This window comes from Lolium rigidum, chromosome 1, assembly GCF_022539505.1.
Source record: "Lolium rigidum isolate FL_2022 chromosome 1, APGP_CSIRO_Lrig_0.1, whole genome shotgun sequence".
Classification (NCBI taxonomy): domain Eukaryota; kingdom Viridiplantae; phylum Streptophyta; class Magnoliopsida; order Poales; family Poaceae; genus Lolium; species Lolium rigidum.
Window position 1 is genome coordinate 214,051,028 of NC_061508.1, and position 17,709 is coordinate 214,068,736.

Below are 17,709 nucleotides of genomic sequence, written 5' to 3' on the forward strand. Positions count from 1 at the left end.
GTGTTCCAGTTTTAAACAAAATTTCGGTTGTTCCCCATGAAATTCAAATACAGTATCATTTTAAATCCATCTATCCTATATTTGGACTTAAATACGGATCAGATCCATCGGATCGAAACATGGCCCGTCGTAATAAAAAAGCATTCCACTAGCTGCTCCAGAATGCCTGAATTTAGAACATTGGCGCATGCATGCAGACTTGCCACGACGGTAAAAGACAGCTATGTACATAGTGCCACTGCCACGAAAAAAAGGAAAATGAACAAGATCTCCTCGTCGACGGCGAGGAAGAAACGCAATCAATGCCGCCACGACGACGGTGACGACGAGCCCAGGCTGCCGACGAGCTCGACGAAGTCCCTCTCGGAGCACGGTATGGTGATTCCGGAGCCGCCGTGGTGGTCGAAGCCGAACTCCTCCTCCACGCTCTCCAGGAGCGCCACGAACGCTGGGTGCCTGAGGTACGCCGTGGGCACCACGAACCGCGCCCTGGACTCGCCAACGTACACCGCGAAGTGGCCCCTCGGCACGGCGGCGCCGCCCCTCCCGCCTCCGCCCTTGGCCAGGTGGAGCCTCGACATCAGCTGCTGCAGCTTCCCGCCCATGGCAATGACATTCACCTCGCTCGAAAATGGTGCTAGCAGCTTAGCTACTTGTACTAGAGGATTTGCAGTATTTGCTTCAGCCGTCAAACTAGCTAGCTAGTGTCAGTGTGAGTGTGGATGAGTGGTGGCTAGCTTTGTGTTGCAGTTTGCAGCAGCTCAACAATGCTGTTGCTATATATAGTAGTGGAGAACTAGTATATTTTTCTGTGTGCTGTCAGTTGTTAAACCTCCTGAAGTGGAATTAATTTGTTCTGTTTCGTGTGTGTTGATGACCAAGGAACACTGGCACATGAGTGTTCTCAGGCCTGTAGCTTTCTCGTTAGGATGAGTCCACTTGAGATGACATGTGCGGCTAATATGGACACTGGAATGGTCTCAAGTTGGGTTCTCATATCGTTTCTTGTTGAGTAGTTATGTGTGCTTTTGAAGTGACGAATTGGCATTTCACATAAGGTTATCATTTGAGACAGACTTAAAACTGAACATATCGGCTCTGGGTTGGTCTCGATCATAAACCATAGGGCCAAAACCAATTAGCACATACGTCTAACCTACATTCTTTGACAGCAAAGTAGTGTGGCAAATACTCATATAACAGTTCACCTCCGGAGTGACACGAACTGGGAAGATCTGTTGCTGGGATTCATTTCATTCGTCAAGGAATTGCTCAAAGTTTCCGATGATGAACACAAGATGCGGCCTCGATTCGAATGATATAGTCATGCTGGACATGCATAACCCGCTTCAGAATTAAGAACCTGTGGCTGTCGTGTGTTCGCGTCACAGCGATCCAACGCCTGCTCCCTCGCGATCGATGCGTTCTCAAGCCAAGTTGCAGCCTCTGCAGCTGCGGCGACAACTGGACAATACAAATGGGCGCGACCCCACAAGCGGCATCCATGGCGAATTCAGCTCGTGTACAATTGCCCAGGGACGGAGACACTGCCGAATGGGCGTCGATCCATCCTCATGTGCTTGACCGCTCGTGGATTTGAACTCAATCATTCGGCGCCAGCAATGGCGGATTAGCAAGAACTTACGACCGATAAGCGCGATCGGGGACTGAGATCAAGGACCGGTGAGTGGATAGAGAGGGGTTCAGACAGCGATGGAGGCTGCCCCAATGGACACCTCCGGCGTCAAGAATTTGATCGGCAGCGGCCCACGGCATCGTCCATGGCGCCCACGGCATCGTCTAGGGCCACCCGCTTCTGCGGCCAGGAATCGCGCAGCGCGCTGTGCGCGCCTCGCGTGGGCGACGGATCGTCTCGTCCCGGCTGAGGCGCGGCGAGCCATGCGGCGAACGAGATCAGCTGCACGAACATGCGGGTTGCCGGCGAGATCAGGCACATGATCCGGCAAGCTTTTCTGGCAGATTGTTCGTCTCTGGACTTTTGAGGTGGATGGATAGATATTTTTGGTCACCGAGTTGCACGGATTACAGTGCATTTTGTCCTTCTGGTTCGAAGAAGCAAAAAAAAAAAAGCCAACAACGGCTATCAAATTGAAGGCAAAAAAAAAAAGCAAACAAAGCAAAAACGACGATCAAACTGAAGGAAAAAAAAATGAGAGGAACAAAAGAACTGGACAGTGAGCTCGATTGCTATGCATGTACTACAGTAAAACCAGAGAAAATGGAAGGCAAATAATAAGCAAACAAAGCCAAAACGACAATCAAACTGAAGGAAAAAATGAGAGGAGCAAAACAACTGGAGAGTGAGATCAATTGCTATGTACTACGGTAAAACCAGAGAAAGAGATAGAAAATGCGTCTGCCGGGAGTCGAACCCGGGTCTATTGCTTGGAAGGCAATTATCCTAACCGTTGGACTACAGACGCTGCGATGAAATACTGATCAGGGATTACTTTAATTTATCTAAGTATACTGCCCAATTTAGTTTTTCACACCATGTCCCTCTCTTTTTTCGAGAATACACCAAATGCATACATGTTTTTATACAAGGAAGAATGAAAATTTCACACCATATTCACACCAAATTTCAAGGCCGATTGCCAGAGTTAACAGTTTTTAAGTTCTAAATTGCAACCAGTAATTGTTAGTGAGCAAATATCTTAGAGTGAGCGGCCACGACAAAGGTTATTACTCCGATGGGAAATGAGAAAGGCACAAGGCAATAAAATTATAATAAGCTGGTTGCTAATGCTAGCAAAGAAGATGAGCAGATTTATTTATCTTTGATCTTAATTAACAGGAAGCCTAAAAACTTAACCTGAAGTGTAATACTAATCTTTAGTACTTTCTCTGTTCTAAATTAAATGTCTCATCTTTGATCAAGATCGGTGCATTTTGTCCTTCTATTTGGAAGAAGAAAATGCGAACAACGACGATCGCATTGGAGTACAAGATAAGCAAACTACGGCAATCAAATTGAAGGAAAAATAAGCAAGAAAAACCAACTACGATAGTAATAGTAATCTTTAGTACTTTCTCCGTTCTAATTTAAATGTCTCATCTTTGATCAATATTGGTGCCTTTTGTCCTTCTGTTTGCAAGAAGAAAAGGCGAACAAAGACGATCGTATTGGAGGAAAAAAATAAGCAAACTACGACAATCAAATTGAAGGAAAAATAAGCAAAAAAAAAAAAAAAACCCAACAACGAAAGTCAAATTGAAGGGGAAAAATTTACTAGCACATGCATATACAAAATAAGCAAACTACAGCAATCAAATTGAAGGAAAAAAACCAATAACAACATTATAGCAATCTTTTGTACTTTCTCCGTTCTAATTTAAATGTCTCATCTTTGATCAAGATTGGTGCATTTTGTCCTTTTGTTTGGACGAAGAAAAGGCGAAGAACGGTAATTGTATTGGAGGACAAAAGAAGCAAACTACGGCAATCAAATTGAAGGAAAAATAAGCAAAAAAAAAACCCAACAACGAAGGTCAAATTGAAGGGGAAAAATTTACCAGCACATGCATATACAAAATAAGCAAACTACGGCAATCAAATTGAAGGAAAAATAAGCAAAAAACCCAACAACGACAGTCAAATTGATGGGGAAAAAATTCACTAGCGAAAACATATTATACATCAGACACAAATCACAGACAAAACTGCGTCTGCCGGGAGTGGAACCCGGGTCTATTGCTTGGAAGGCAATTATCCTAACCGTTGGACTACAGACGCTGTGTTGACGGATTAATCAAAACGCTGCTAATTAGTCAATAAAATCACCAAGTTAGCTTATTCACACTGAACCCAAGGCTGATTGTCAGAGTTGAGAATTTCCACAAAACTGTAATAATTTCGTGAGAGCAGGAAATTTTTGAAGTACTAAATTGCAACTAGTAGTGGTTAGTGAACACATATCTTAGAGTGAGCACCACAACCAGTGGTGCAAGAATCGGCTCCTTTTCAATTGCCATTTCACTATTTGCATTTGGTCATCTCTAAAGGCTGTTAGGGAAATATGCTTGTTGTATTATCAGGGGGCCAAAGGCCACAATATATAGTACACGTACAGGTGAAAATATGCAGGAAGCCCCCTAACATATGGGGAAACTACAATATACAGATATATACATCTAACATCCCCCTCAAACTCATGGTGGATCCACAACACTGAGTTTGGAGAGTAAGAAATCATGCTTGCGCTCGAGTCCGTGCCTTCGTAAAGAAATCCGCCAACTGCAAATCTGAAGGCACATAATGAACCGCAACAACATCATCCTGCACTCGAGCACGTGTGTAAAAGCATCAACACCAATATGCTTGGTCAGCTCATGCTTGACCGGATCACGTGCAATACTCGATAGCACCTGTACTTGTCGGACAAAAGTGGAGTGGGTGTCGTAACAGAGACCCCAAAATCTGCAAGCAACCACCGTAACCAAGTCACCTCAGCAATCAACAAAGCCATAGCCCGCAACTCAGCCTCAACACTCGAACGGGAAACTGCGACCTGTTTCTTCGTCTTCCAAGCAACAAGCGAACCACCAAGAAACACACAGTAAGAAGAAAGTGAACGACGATCCGTAGGATCACTCGCCCACGTAGCATCCGAATAGCACTGGAGCTGGAGAGAGCTGGAACGGGGAAAGAAAAGGCGATGAGTGATCGTGCCACGAAGGTAACGTAGAACACGGAGGAGATGACTATAGTGAACAGGTGGTAGGAGCTGAGACAAGCCGACTCGGAATATGAACAGGATAAGAAATATCAGGACGAGTGACAGCAAGATAAACAAGACTCCCAACAAGATGGCGATAACGGGTGGGATCAGGAAGAGGATCACCATCAGTAGGACGAAGCTTAACATTAAGCTCCATAGCAGTATCGACTCTGCGCTCATCCCCAAGAGCAGCACGAGCAAGAAGATCCTGAATATACTTTTCCTGAGAGATAGAAAAGCCATCGAAGTGGAGGAAACCTCAATGCCAAGAAAATAGCGAAGAGGACCAAGATCGGTCATAAGAAACTGATCACGAAGACGAGCCTTGACGAAGGCAATATACTCGGGATCATAACCGGTAATGATCATATCATCAACATAAAGAAGAAGAAGAGTACGTCCACGAGGAGAAGTGTGAACGAAAAGTGCTCGGATCATGAAGACTAGGAGAGAAACCAGCGGCAGTCACCACAGAGGCGAAGCGCTCAAACCGAGGCACGAGGGGCCTGTTTGAGACCATAGAGAGAACGTCGAAGACGACAAACCATCCCATCGGGAACGAGAATACCCGGGAGGAGGCTGCATGTAAACCTCCTCACTCAACTCGCCATTAAGAAAAGCATTCGAACATCAAGGCTGGGAGACGGACCGGCGGCGAACGAAAGCAACAGCAAGAAGGGTACGCACGGTAGTCATATGAGCCACGAGGGCAAAAGTCTCATCATAGTCACGCCCGTGCTCCTGCCGAAAGCCACGAGCCACAAGACGCGCTTTATAGCGCTCAAGAGATCCATCGAGCGAGTCTTAATTTTATAGACCCACTTACACGTGATAGGACGAACACCTGAAGGGGGAGAAACAAGATCCCAAGTGCCGGTGCGCTCAAGCGCAGCAATCTCCTCGGCCATGGCAAGCTGCCATTCGGGATGACGCTCGGCATCCCGATAAGAAGTCGGCTCGGAAACGACGAGAGAGACCATACCGACTAGGAGAGTAACGAGCTGGAGCACGACGCCGACGCACGGGCCGTGAAGGGGAAGCTCATCTGCAGAAGACAAGTCATCGGAAGAAGAGGAAGAAGGGACGAGCATCGGAAGGAGCCGAAGCCGGGAGAACGAGGAGTACTAGGTGGACTAGACGAACGAGAGGATGGCGCCGAGGGGGCGCATCGAAGTAGGAGGGAGGGGAGGAGGAACAGCAGGGGTGCATCCGGAAAAAGAAGAAAAGAGATATCATCCACCGGGTAAGTACCCGAGGTGGGGCGAGGATAGAAGGGACGCGTCTCATCAAACGTGACGTCACGAGAGATGCGCATCCGACGACCTACGGGGTCCCAACAGCGATAGCCCTTATGCTCATCATCGTATCCGAGAAAAACACACTCAACGGATCGAGCGGTTAGTTTGGTGCGTTCACGAGGAGGCGAAGGACATAGCGAGACGCAACCAAATGAACGGAGAGTCGAGTAGTCCGGAGAAACACCGGAGAGACGCTCGAGAGGAATGCCACCCTGTAGAGCAGCGGAAGGCTGAATGTTAATGAGGTGGGCCGACGTAGCAACAGACCTCAGCCCGAAATGTGGCGGAAGAGAAGAAGCAATCATCATAGCACGGGTTGTCTCAAGAAGATGACGATGCTTACGCTCGGCGACGCCATTTTGAGCATGCGCGCCGGGACAAGAAAACCGAGCGAGGGTGCCCTCCTCGGCAAGGACACCACGAAGGTGCTCGGGAGATATACTCACCGGCAGAATCAGCACGGAACACACGAATGGGTGAGGAATGCGAGTGCGGACCATGGCCGCAAAACGCCGATAAATAGAGAGCACCTCACTGCGAGAGTGCATGAAAAACACCCGAGTGTACCGTGAAAAATCATCAATGAATAAGATATAGTATCGATGGCCCCCTTTCGAAGCGAAGGGAGCCGGACCCCAAACATCCGAATGGACTAAATCGAACGGTCGCCGAGAGAAAGACACACTAGTAGGATAAGGAAGCTGAATCTGTTTGCCTAACCTACAGCCCCGACGATGTAACGACCCATCTCCAGAGACGGACCCCGGAAGGCCACGATGAACCAAAGACGACAGGCGAGAGTCACAAAGGTGACCAAGACGATGATGCCACTGCTGAAAAGAGCCGGTGACAGAGGCAACAACCGGAGGAGAAGCGGCAGATGGAGTGGCAGCGGAAGGGACACGAAGCCGTCCTAACTCCCAAAGCCCCGGAGACTTACGGCTACGAGGGCCAGCTCCAACCAGGGCCCGTGTGCGACGATCCCGAACCGCACAAGACTCGGCGTCAAGAATGACGCGACAACCAGAATCGGTGAGCTGGCTAGCGAGAGAAAAGGTTCATCCGAAGGCGAGGAACATAAGAAACATCAGGGACGAGAGAAAGAGGGAGTAGAAAGGGTGCCTCTACTAGAAACAGGAATAGAGGTACCATCAGCCGTGACAACACGGACGGGAGAAATAAGAGACCGAAGATCGGACGGAATAGAAGACTCGGAGGTCATATGAAAGGAAGCTCCGGAATCCGGATACCACGGGGACGTACCGACCGTGTAGAACCGGTGGTCGCGCGAGTGCCGGAAGAGCCGGTCACGGAACCAGCGAGCGCCCGGCGAGGAAGAGTCCGTAGTAGCGAGCGGACCACGAAGACCCACGAGAATGTCCCGATCGGAGAGTGCAAGCCGCAGAAGATCCCGAAGAGCCGACCGCCGATGATCCCGGAACTGCCGACGTAAGCCGGGATCCCGCGTCCAAACAGGTGGAAGAAGTGTGGCCAACCTTGCCACGGTGGGTGCAATAAGGACGAGGGCGGAGACTCGGACCGCGAGGCTGCCGACGTAAACCGGAATCCCAAGCATCAAGCAGGCGGTGAAGCTGCGCTATCTCATGCGCAGAGAGGGGCGCGACTGGAGAGGTCGACGTACAATCAGGTGCCGACGAGGAGCTATCAGCCACACGCACAGAGGCCACCAAAGGGGGCGGCGGAGAGCAACATGCCGATGAAGACAGGTTCGGCAAAGCGCGGTCATAACCACGTGAAGAGGCCGCGAAAGTCGGTGTAGAGCGGCAGGCCGACGCAGACGGAGTCGACGAAGCGCGGCCATAACCGCAGGAAGAGGCCGCAAAAGTCGATGTAGAGCGGCGGGCCGACGTAGACGAAGTCAGCGAAGCGCGGACAGAGCCGCGTGAAGAGGCCGCAAAAGTCGATGTAGAACGGCAGGTCGAGGGAGACAAAGTCGGCGGAGCGCGGCGCGAGCCGCATGAAGAGGCCGCAAAAGTCGGTATAGAGCGGTGAGCCGACGTAGACGGAGTCGGTGAAGCGCGGGCAGAGCCGCGGGAAGAGGCCGCAAACGGCGACGAAGAATGACTAGCCGTCATACACGGAGACAGCGGACAAATACCAAGTACCGAAGGTGGGCCCAAAGAAGGGGCGGGATCAGCGGAAGACATAGTTTTTTTCATTTTTTTCATTTTTTTTTTGCTTTTTTTTTTTGCTTTTTTTTTTGCTTTTTTTTTTGCTTTTTTTTTTTTACCTCAGCTGAAAGTCAACACAGACACGCACGGGCCGATCCAGCAGATTGGAAAAAGCAGCGGCCACGCGCGATCTGGGAAACACGCGGGAGCAGAACAAGGAGCGCCACGCGCGGGGAGGCGGCCACGCACGGGGCGATTTGGAGCGGGGCCGGCTCGGATCGGATGGGAGCGGCGGCCTGGAACAGAGGTGGCGGCCGGGAACGGAGGTGGAGGCCGGGGAAGATCGGCGTCGGGCTGAAGGAGATCAGCGTCGGGGCGTCGGGCCGAAGTCGGGCCTGGCGCTTGCGAATCGGGGCGTCGAGGCAGGGGTCGAGGCAGGAGAGATCGGGACTTCGAGGCACTCCTGGCGATCTGGAGACGAGGCAATATCGAGGGAGGACGGACGGGCGACGACGGAGACGAACAAGCAAGCGTCGACCGGGGAAATTAGAGAATCGATTTTGGCTCTGATACCATGTTAGGGAAATATGCTTGTTGTATTATCAGGGGGCCAAAGGCCACAATATATAGTACACGTACAGGTGGAAATATGCAGGAAGCCCCCTAACATATGGGGAAACTACAATATACAGATATATACATCTAACAAAGGCATGGCTTGGTCTCGTTCTATTCAACCACAAGATTAGGTCACCTTTCAGAGAATGAAAAATTGGTGGAGAGGAGCTATTCACAAATGGAGTCAATCAAGGAATGCCCTAGCTTCCCTCACAGTGTTTGTCTCATGGGAAGTTTGAAAGGAAAACAAATGAGTCGGTGTTTATGAACAGCTGAAAGATCAAAGAAGAGGCTACAATCTGGAGTTTAGTTGGGGACAAGACAATTACTAACATTATGCCGCGAGTAGGTTAATTTGTATTTTGTCCTTGGTTGTTTTTGTCAAGATCAAATGACTTGGTTTGTAAGATCCCTTGAAACTTCACCTTAATCAATAAAAATGATGAGTATTTTCCCTTGTTTCAGAAGCCAGAAGGGCGGAAGACAATAAAACGTTAACAGCTTGGCTGCTAGCAAAGAAGATAGAGCGGATATGTGCAGGAAAAGGGTTTAAAGAGGCAAAAGACTTGACATTTTTATTAATAAAGCAGAAGTACAGAGAGCATCGATCTTTGTTGTTTGATAAAAGAAGCAACACACAAATTGGTTTGTTTCAGTGCCTAGGATAGCTGACACATTGAAAGAAGAAGCTAATCGCATGCACACTCTTTAGAAAATCTCCCCCACATTTGCTCACAAGCGGCTCAATACATATCAGCGGAATCGGGTCGATTTTATTTGAGGAACTTACAACAGGAGAGGGAAAACTCTTTTGTAGCCGGGGCTATATGAAGCCCGGTTTCCTTTTTTTCTCAATTTTTTTAGAACTTTTGATTTTGTAGTTCCAGAAAATTCTGAAAAAATATTGATATAGAGAATGTTGGAATCTATCAATGTGTAATTTTTCAGATAGAAATACGGTATTTTTTGCCCTCAGTAAAAATGACAAAATCTCACAAAATAGCAAAATCTAGATTATAGTGTACTATTTATTATTATTCACCAATGATGAAATCAAGAATTATTAATTTTGTTGAGTCCAAAATATGACATATTTCATTCTAGAAATTTATACATTTGTAGATTGCAATATTATCTAGATCATGATTTTTTTTCAATTTTTTTTGATATGTCTAAAATGATTTTTTCATAGATTCAAAAAACAGCCAATGTGTAGCTCTGTCTACGTATCGCCATTCTCATCGTCTTAGAGCTTAATTTACATGAAGCATAAAGGTAGTAATCCTTAGGAAAGTACTTAACACGAAGCTAATAACCCGGAGCTCTAAACACAAGTACCCCCCCCCCCCCCCCCATGAACGCATTGCCGCTCATTTCTTCCCGGAGGAGAGGCAGATCACCGTCCAAAACGAGAACTGCAGTGGCAATCGACCACTGTGCAGATGCCTACTTGTCCCTTCAATACCAAGTTGACAAACGACAATCGCTGTCTATTCATGCACGGAGGCGGGAGGGTTCGGTGTATGATCCAGTTCACATGAGCCATTACTCGTGTGTCAAGTCTGAATCTGCCGGCCGCTAGATTAGATCGGCACACAGTTGTGGTACACAAGAACGTTACAAATTGAGTGCTCTGCGTGCCATTCGGACAGCACCACGGCAAAGCCTGTCTGCCCTCTCGTTCTCGGTTTAAAATTTTAAAAATACTCAGGCTTAATCATTCAACCAAGTTGCACATTTTTTCAGCCTATGCTGTGCAAATTTGGGTCTCTGGAGACGTATAGTTTTATGTTGATGCCGACCCAGCCAGTTAGGCATGGAAATTGGTTTAGTTCTTTTTACTTTTCTCGATCGAGAGTGAATTTTCAACGTCTTAAGAACAAGGTCGCCCGGAATTTAGTAACTTGAAATGGAAATATAGTCATCACAGCCGGTCACATCGCTTTGGTTACATCGGTTATTATACCCCCAAGCCATCTATCACTTGATGCCGACCCGGCCGGTTAGGAATGGAAATTGGTTTAGTTCTATTCTTTTTCTTGGCTGAGAGTGATTTTTCAACGTCTTAAGAACAAGGTCGCCCGGAAATTAGTAACTTCAGATGGAAATATAGTCACCACAGCCGGTCGCACCGCTCTAGTTACATCGGTGATTATATCCCCAAGCCATCTATCACTTGACACTCGTTATTGTACCTCCGGGCACCATTGCTTATATCAACAAGTTATAGAGGGCCTTTGTTTTTGTCAGTTAAGGACAAAACCACCAGCGTACAATGCAAAGTAAATCGGGAAACGGTTTGTCGTCCCAAGGTGCTCGGAGGCCTTGGTGTCCTCCACAATGATAAGTTTGCAAGGGCACTAAGATTGAGTTGGCAATGGCTAGAGTCAAATCATAACAATAAAATTTCGATGGCTTCGGAAAATCCTTGCACCCCCGAGGACATGAGCTTATTCTATACCACCACCTCCATCAAGGTCGGCAATGAGCAAACAACTCCCTTTTGGGAAGCTCCTTGGCTACATGGGAAGGCTTAGAAGGACATTTCACTTCTAATTTTCTCGATATCCAAGAGATCGAAGCCATGGAGTATCAAGAAAACCATGAAGAACAATGCTTGGATTGGCAAGATCAACATGAATGAAGTTGTCCCCTTCAACCACGCCGCTCAATACGCCGAGCTTTGGATGCAACTTACTCATGTCCAACTCGAGAGCAAAGTGGAGGACAACATAACTTGGAAGCTATCCTCAAATGGGGAATACATGATGGCAGCGGCCTACAAGGCGTAATTCCTTGGGGTCACATGTACCAACATGAATGAAACGGTGTGGAAGGTTTAGGCACCACCAAATATAAAATTATATGTTTGGTTCGTCGTAAAAAAACAGGCTTTGGATGGCCGACCGGTTAGCAAAACGTGGATGACCGAATTGTGGAGTTTGCCCCCTATGCTAATTGCCGCTACACAATCTCATTTGGGGTTTCATCAAAGATTGGGTCTGGCTTGATGCTCTTTATATTCAACAATGGCCGACCTTATGATAGATGGTGGATTAAGATGGCGTATGGATCAACTCTGAATCTTGCTTTGCTTACTTCATGAAAATTTTGGAACTAGCGCAATGCAGGCGTCTTCCATAACAAGCACGCCCCTCCTTTAGCCATCCTCAACAAGATTAAGAGATAAGCTAAACTTTGGGTGATGGCGGGTACCAAACCAAACGTTCCAGTGACCTGATGCCGTGAGACAAATTGCCTTGTGATTTTATCTTCTACTTTTTATTTTTTCAAACTCCATCTTAAATAATAGATTGGAGCAAAGTTTTTGCTTCCGTTTAAAAAATAATATGGCGCGACCTAGCTGGCATGTATCTTGGACTGTGCTCGTTACACTGCTTGACAGTTGGAGCCTTGCAAGAGAGCATATCACCACTGAAATGTGTAATGAGTGATATAGTTTTGCACCGGCAAAACTATGGGCTTAATAAACAGCAAGATAGGTATAGAATATTGTACATCATCTGCCAGCTCAAAGCTCATTATGTGTCATGTGAATTCTTGATACAACTGCTCATTTCTGGAAACCAGGGGCTCTTGCTTCAGCTCGGCAAAACGCTTGGCACAGTAGTGCCGTAGTGGATGCCCAACTTATGGGAATAATATAACCGAGTTCGCATTTTAACACCATAATACCTTGCATCTATTTCATGGCTGCCAAGAGGACATGATTAAGCCATCTTCATCTATCTTGGAAAATAAATCACTGTCTGTCCTCTAGTTCTGAGAACTCTTACTCTGAATCTGAACCCCATGGCACCTGAAGTAGACTAACAAAGAATGATGTATTCTGAATCTGAAGTACCGTCTATCATGCTACTATGACGTTGTAAAATACTACTGTCAGTCAGGGAGAATCGTGAAGTGGGCTAGTGAGCTGACATGTGAACTGAACCGCTGACACTGAATGCGATTAAGTAGGTCTGTAAGTGTGCTCCATATTACCTCACTGAAGCATGATAATGTCAATATCAATGCTACGAACCAAAACCTTTGTCCTCTGGCAAAATAGAAAAATGTCAGATCGATCCGAAGGAAATTGCAATTTGATAAGACGATAAGAGCAGACTTTACTTATTCCCATCAATATAATTTGCAAGGAGTTAATCCTTAGTTACAGAGAAATGTAATGAGACCTTCAGAAAATTAGTACATCAACTAATTTACAAGGGGTTCAAGGATTCAAGCAGACGCCAACGCCATAGTACATGAACTACCAGTGCCATCTTCTACCCGAACAACAATTAATCCTTAGCTAAATAGAAATGTAATGAGACGGTCAGCAAATTAGCATCGTCAGGAAAATAGAAATGTGACCAGACGTGAACATCGGAATTTTCTTATCCCTTCGATCATAATTTACAGGGTTCAAGCAAAAGGCAATACTCAGCTAGAGACAAATGTATGCATTCATCCTAAAACAATCTATTAATCACTAATCAACTAATCATATCAATGGCTGGACCGGCCGATGCATGCGCCGGCGCCGGTGTGGTCAGCTGAGCTGCAGCTAGTGGTGATCCACGGCTGCGGAGCCGACGATGTCGGCGAAGTCGCCCTCCGAACAAGGGATGGTGAGGCCGCCGGCGGCAGGGTGGTCAAAGCCGAACTCTTCCTCCACCCTCTTGAGCAGCACCAGGAAGGACGGGTTCCTCAGGTAAGCCGTCGGGATCACGAACCGCTTCCGCTGCTCCCCGACGTACACCGCGAAGTGCCCTCTCGGCACGTCAGCCGCGGACGATGATCGGCTCCTCGCCATGTGCAGCCTCGACATGAGGTGGTACAGCTTCCCAGCCATTGATCTCCTTCAATTCACACTACGAGCAAGACTGAGCTGATGGTTTGGTGTTGTTTCAGTTGCAGGAGAATGATCAGCGATGGTGATGAAGAGTGTGGTGGGAGTCGAGGCTAGCTCCGTATTTATAGCTCGGCATCGATCAGCGTGGAGATACTACTGCTATATAGGAGCCAACCTTTAGGCAATCAAGCAGCTGTGGGAGTGTGGGGTGAGCTGATCTGGTCAGTAGTGGCGTATGGCATGCGCTGCAACTAGTTGTGTGGCCGTTTCTCCTTGCTAAGCTGGAGCTGGACATGGCACATGATGAGCGTACTGCTCCTATACGTATCTGAATATCTATCGATCTAATCAAATTAGGATACAGTAGTACAGTACTATATTTGAATTCTGAATATCTATCTGCTATCTGTCTAATCAAGTTAGAATGGGCGGAGATGAATGGGCGGGCCAGTGTGTCGCGACTCGCGAGGCGGCGCGCGGCACGAGTGCATCGTACCTGCTAGATGTATATGCACGGTGAAGTTGGTTGGTGCGTGAGCGTCGACCAGCTCGGGAGTCGGGAGGCAGCTCCAGCCATGGGCCATGGCTGCCGCTCGATCCTCTCTACTCTCTCCGGTGACGCAACACCAGACGCTTGACTTGGGGTTCTTCTGCGTCAGATTGGGCGTTGCGCCGTTATGTTCAGACGGTGATCGCTTGACAAGACTCAGGTCACCTTAGCGAGATCCATGGATCTTCGAAGTAATAATTTTGTAAGAATTGTTAGAAAATATTTTTATTGGCCATTGCTGCGGTCTGTTGAGAGAACTGAAGGTCGTGTGCAAATTTTTCGGATTGTTCATCGTTTTTTCGAATGGACCAAGGGGCACATGGGGTGCATCATTTGCATGAGTGTTTGGGCGGATGCGACGGATGCTCCAAAGTTCTTGACCCAGCAGCCTGCGTGCCTCCATACCCGCCTGATTTCTCTATGCTGGGATTGAATGATTACGGGACTGATGGAAAACCGGGGGCTCATGTATCTATCGGATGGTATTCTGATACGTCTTCAGCATAGAGACTCCGGCTGCCAGCTTGGAAGCCATGGCCGGTGTCGTTGCTGAATGTTACTGACACTCGAGCTAGCAAAACTGAAACAGTGTGTCCAAGCTTGTACTACATTTTCTAAAACGAAGCTACTAAAGAGAGTTTGTAGATCGACAGTTTAATCATCTCTTTTAGACTGAAAATTGTGCAGTCTATTTGTAGTATCAAAAATTGCATATTATATCAAGCTTCCTGGATGGGTTATTCTCGTTTACTTTGTAACAAAAAATGCAAATTATATCTGCTTCAAGTCAGCCAGTCTGAGCAGAGAATACAAGCTAAATTGTTTCGATTAATGAAATATGTTGTTGTTCTTGAAAAAATGTTACGTTGTACACTTGTTCCTCTCTGAAATTTGTTTAAATCTTATTCTGCAACCTCGGGCATGATTGCATGAACAATTCGTTTTTTTTGTTGACAAAATATGAATACGTTGCGATCCATGACTGCACCAAACAATGGTAAAATAGCTGATAACCCATTGCAATAAAACAAATCTTCCAAACACAAACTTCCTATTATTAACAAAAAAAGCTTACACAAATTTCAGTATGAAATAGCGGCCTCTGAATGGTGTGTTTTTACAGCATCTTATTTTCCTACCGAATAAAGATATATATCTACAGTCAAATCATAGAGTGTTACAATAGGATCTAGCATGGGAAAAAGGAAAATAGGGATGAAATAACATAAATGCGGCAATGGGCCTTTGATGTCTACGGGTGCTTCTATTCTTGTAGACAGTGTTGGGCCTCCAAAAGCAGATGTTTGTAGAACAGCAGCAAATTTCCCTTAAGTGGATCACCCCTCCGGTTGAGAAAAGCCTAATCTTTTGCCACCAACGGCTTGCTTTATTTGTTGTTGCCAATACCGGAAAAGGCTTGAGCGAGCGATCTTTCAAATTGGTCAAGACTCTCCAGTTTATGGATCAATTAAAAGGATAAATTAAAGTATTATACTGGAATAATAAAAACCGAAAGGTTTATCGAACTCAGGGAGGAAGAGGTCAAAGATATCCCTCTCAAGCAACCCTGCAATCACGATACAAGAAGTCTCTTCTGTCCCCAACACACCTAATACACTTGTCAGATGTATAGGTGCACTAGTTCGGCGAAGAGATGGTGAAATACAAGTAGTATGGATGTATATGAGTGGTAATAACAATCTGAATAAAATATGGCAGTGAGTAAACATGCAACAGAACAGTAAATAAACGGAGTTTCGATGCTTAGAAACAAGGCCTAGGGATCCTACTTTCACTAGTGGACACTCTCAACATTGATCACATAATAAAACCACTCTACACTCTCTTGTTGGATGATGAACACCACTAATTGTGTAGGGCTACAAGAGCACCTCAATGCCGGAGTTAACAAGCTCCACAACATTCAATGTTCATATTTAAATAACCTTAGAGTGCATGATAGACCAACACATCTGTACCGAGTACTAACATAGCATGCACACTGTCACCATCACACTATGAAGGAGGAATAGATCACATCAATACTATCATAGTAATAGTTAACTTCATAATCTATAAGAGATCACAATCATAACCTACGCCAAGTACTACACGATGCACACACTGTCACCATTACACCGTGGAGGAGGAATAGACTACTTTAATAACATCACTAGAGTAACACATAGATAAATAGTGATACAAAACTCATATGAATCTCAATCATGTAAGGCAGCTCATGAGATCATTATATTGAAGTACATAGGAGAGAGATTAACCACATAGCTACCGGTACAGCCCTTAGCCTCGATGGAGAACTACCCCCTCATCATGGGAGACAGCAGCGGTGATGAAGATGGCGGCGGTGTCGATGGAGATGCCTTCCGGGGGCACTTCCTCGTCCCGGCGGCGTGCCGGAACAGAGACTCCTGTCCCCCAGATCTTGGCTTCGCGATGGCGGCGGCTCTGGAAGGTTTCTCGTACCGTGGCTTTTCTGTATCGAGGTTTTAGGTCGAGGAGGCTTAAATAGGCGAAGAGGCGGAGTCGGAGGGCTGACGAGGCGACGACACGATGGGGGCGCGGCCCACCCCTGGCCGTGCCGACCTATCATCCGGGGCCCACGGGGCCCTCCTCCGGTGGCTCTCGGGTGTTCTGGAAGCTTCGTGTGATTCTAAGGTGCTGGGCGTTGATTTCGTCCAATTCCGAGAATATTTCCTTACTAGGATTTCTGAAACCAAAAAGAGCAGAAAACATGAATTGGCACTTCGGCATCTCGTCAATAGGTTAGTTCCGGAAAACGCATAAAAACGACATATAATGTGTATAAAACATGTGAGTATCATCATAAAAGTAGCATGGAACATAAGAAATTATAGATACGTTTGAGACGTATCAAGCATCCCCAAGCTTAGTTCCTACTCGCCCTCGAGTAGGTAAACGATAACAAGGATAATTTCTGAAGTGACATGCTATCATAATCTTGATCATAACATTGTAAAGCATATGAGATGAATGCAGCGATTCAAAGCAATGGTAAAGACAATGAGTAAACAAATGAATCATATAGCAAAGACTTTTCATGAATAATACTTTCAAGACAAGCATCAATAAGACTTGCATAAGAGTTACTCATAAAGCAATAGATTCAAAGTAAAGGCATTGAAGCAACACAAAGGAAGATATAAGTTTCAGCAGTTGCTTTTAACTTCAACATGTATATCTCATGGATATTTGTCAACATAAAGCAATATAACATGTAAGAATCAATGCACAGTTAACACAAGTGTTTGCTTCTAAGATAGAAAGAAGTAGGTAAACTGACTCAACAATAAAGTAAAGGGATTTCTATTTTCGTGCCCTCGGGTCCTTAGTTGTGCTCAGTTTTCCCCAGCTCCTTAGTTTTTCCTCAGTTTTCCCCAAGACCTTGTCTGAAACCCGCAGAAGGAGCTCGGACGGAAGGGATCCGTTAAGTTGGCCGTTCCGTGCTGACGAGTGGGGTCGTGCACTACAA

At 46.4% G+C, this 17,709-nt stretch overlaps 2 protein-coding genes and 2 non-coding genes across 4 annotated transcripts; all 4 read right to left on the reverse strand.

The window, feature by feature from the left end:
* Nucleotides 1–299: 299 nt before the first annotated feature.
* Nucleotides 300–605, reverse strand: LOC124654827 (auxin-induced protein 15A-like). Its single transcript, XM_047193817.1, has one exon. The coding sequence runs from the start codon at nt 603–605 to the stop codon at nt 300–302; it is 306 nt and encodes a 101-aa protein (XP_047049773.1).
* A 1,767-nt stretch (nt 606–2,372) lies between these two features.
* Nucleotides 2,373–2,444, reverse strand: TRNAG-UCC. Its single transcript has one exon. It is a non-coding gene; the product is annotated as a tRNA-Gly (tRNA).
* A 1,241-nt stretch (nt 2,445–3,685) lies between these two features.
* TRNAG-UCC lies at nt 3,686–3,757 on the reverse strand. Its single transcript has one exon. It is a non-coding gene; the product is annotated as a tRNA-Gly (tRNA).
* Nucleotides 3,758–13,360: 9,603 nt separating this feature from the next.
* LOC124654839 (auxin-induced protein 15A-like) lies at nt 13,361–13,648 on the reverse strand. The gene has a single exon (XM_047193827.1). The coding sequence runs from the start codon at nt 13,646–13,648 to the stop codon at nt 13,361–13,363; it is 288 nt and encodes a 95-aa protein (XP_047049783.1).
* Nucleotides 13,649–17,709: the final 4,061 nt, after the last annotated feature.

What these genes read in the sequence shown, in the direction of transcription:
- LOC124654827 (XM_047193817.1), bottom strand. Translation starts at nt 605, where the DNA reads ATGGGCGGGAAGCTGCAGCAGCTGATGTCGAGGCTCCACCTGGCCAAG.
- LOC124654839 (XM_047193827.1), bottom strand. Translation starts at nt 13,648, where the DNA reads ATGGCTGGGAAGCTGTACCACCTCATGTCGAGGCTGCACATGGCGAGG.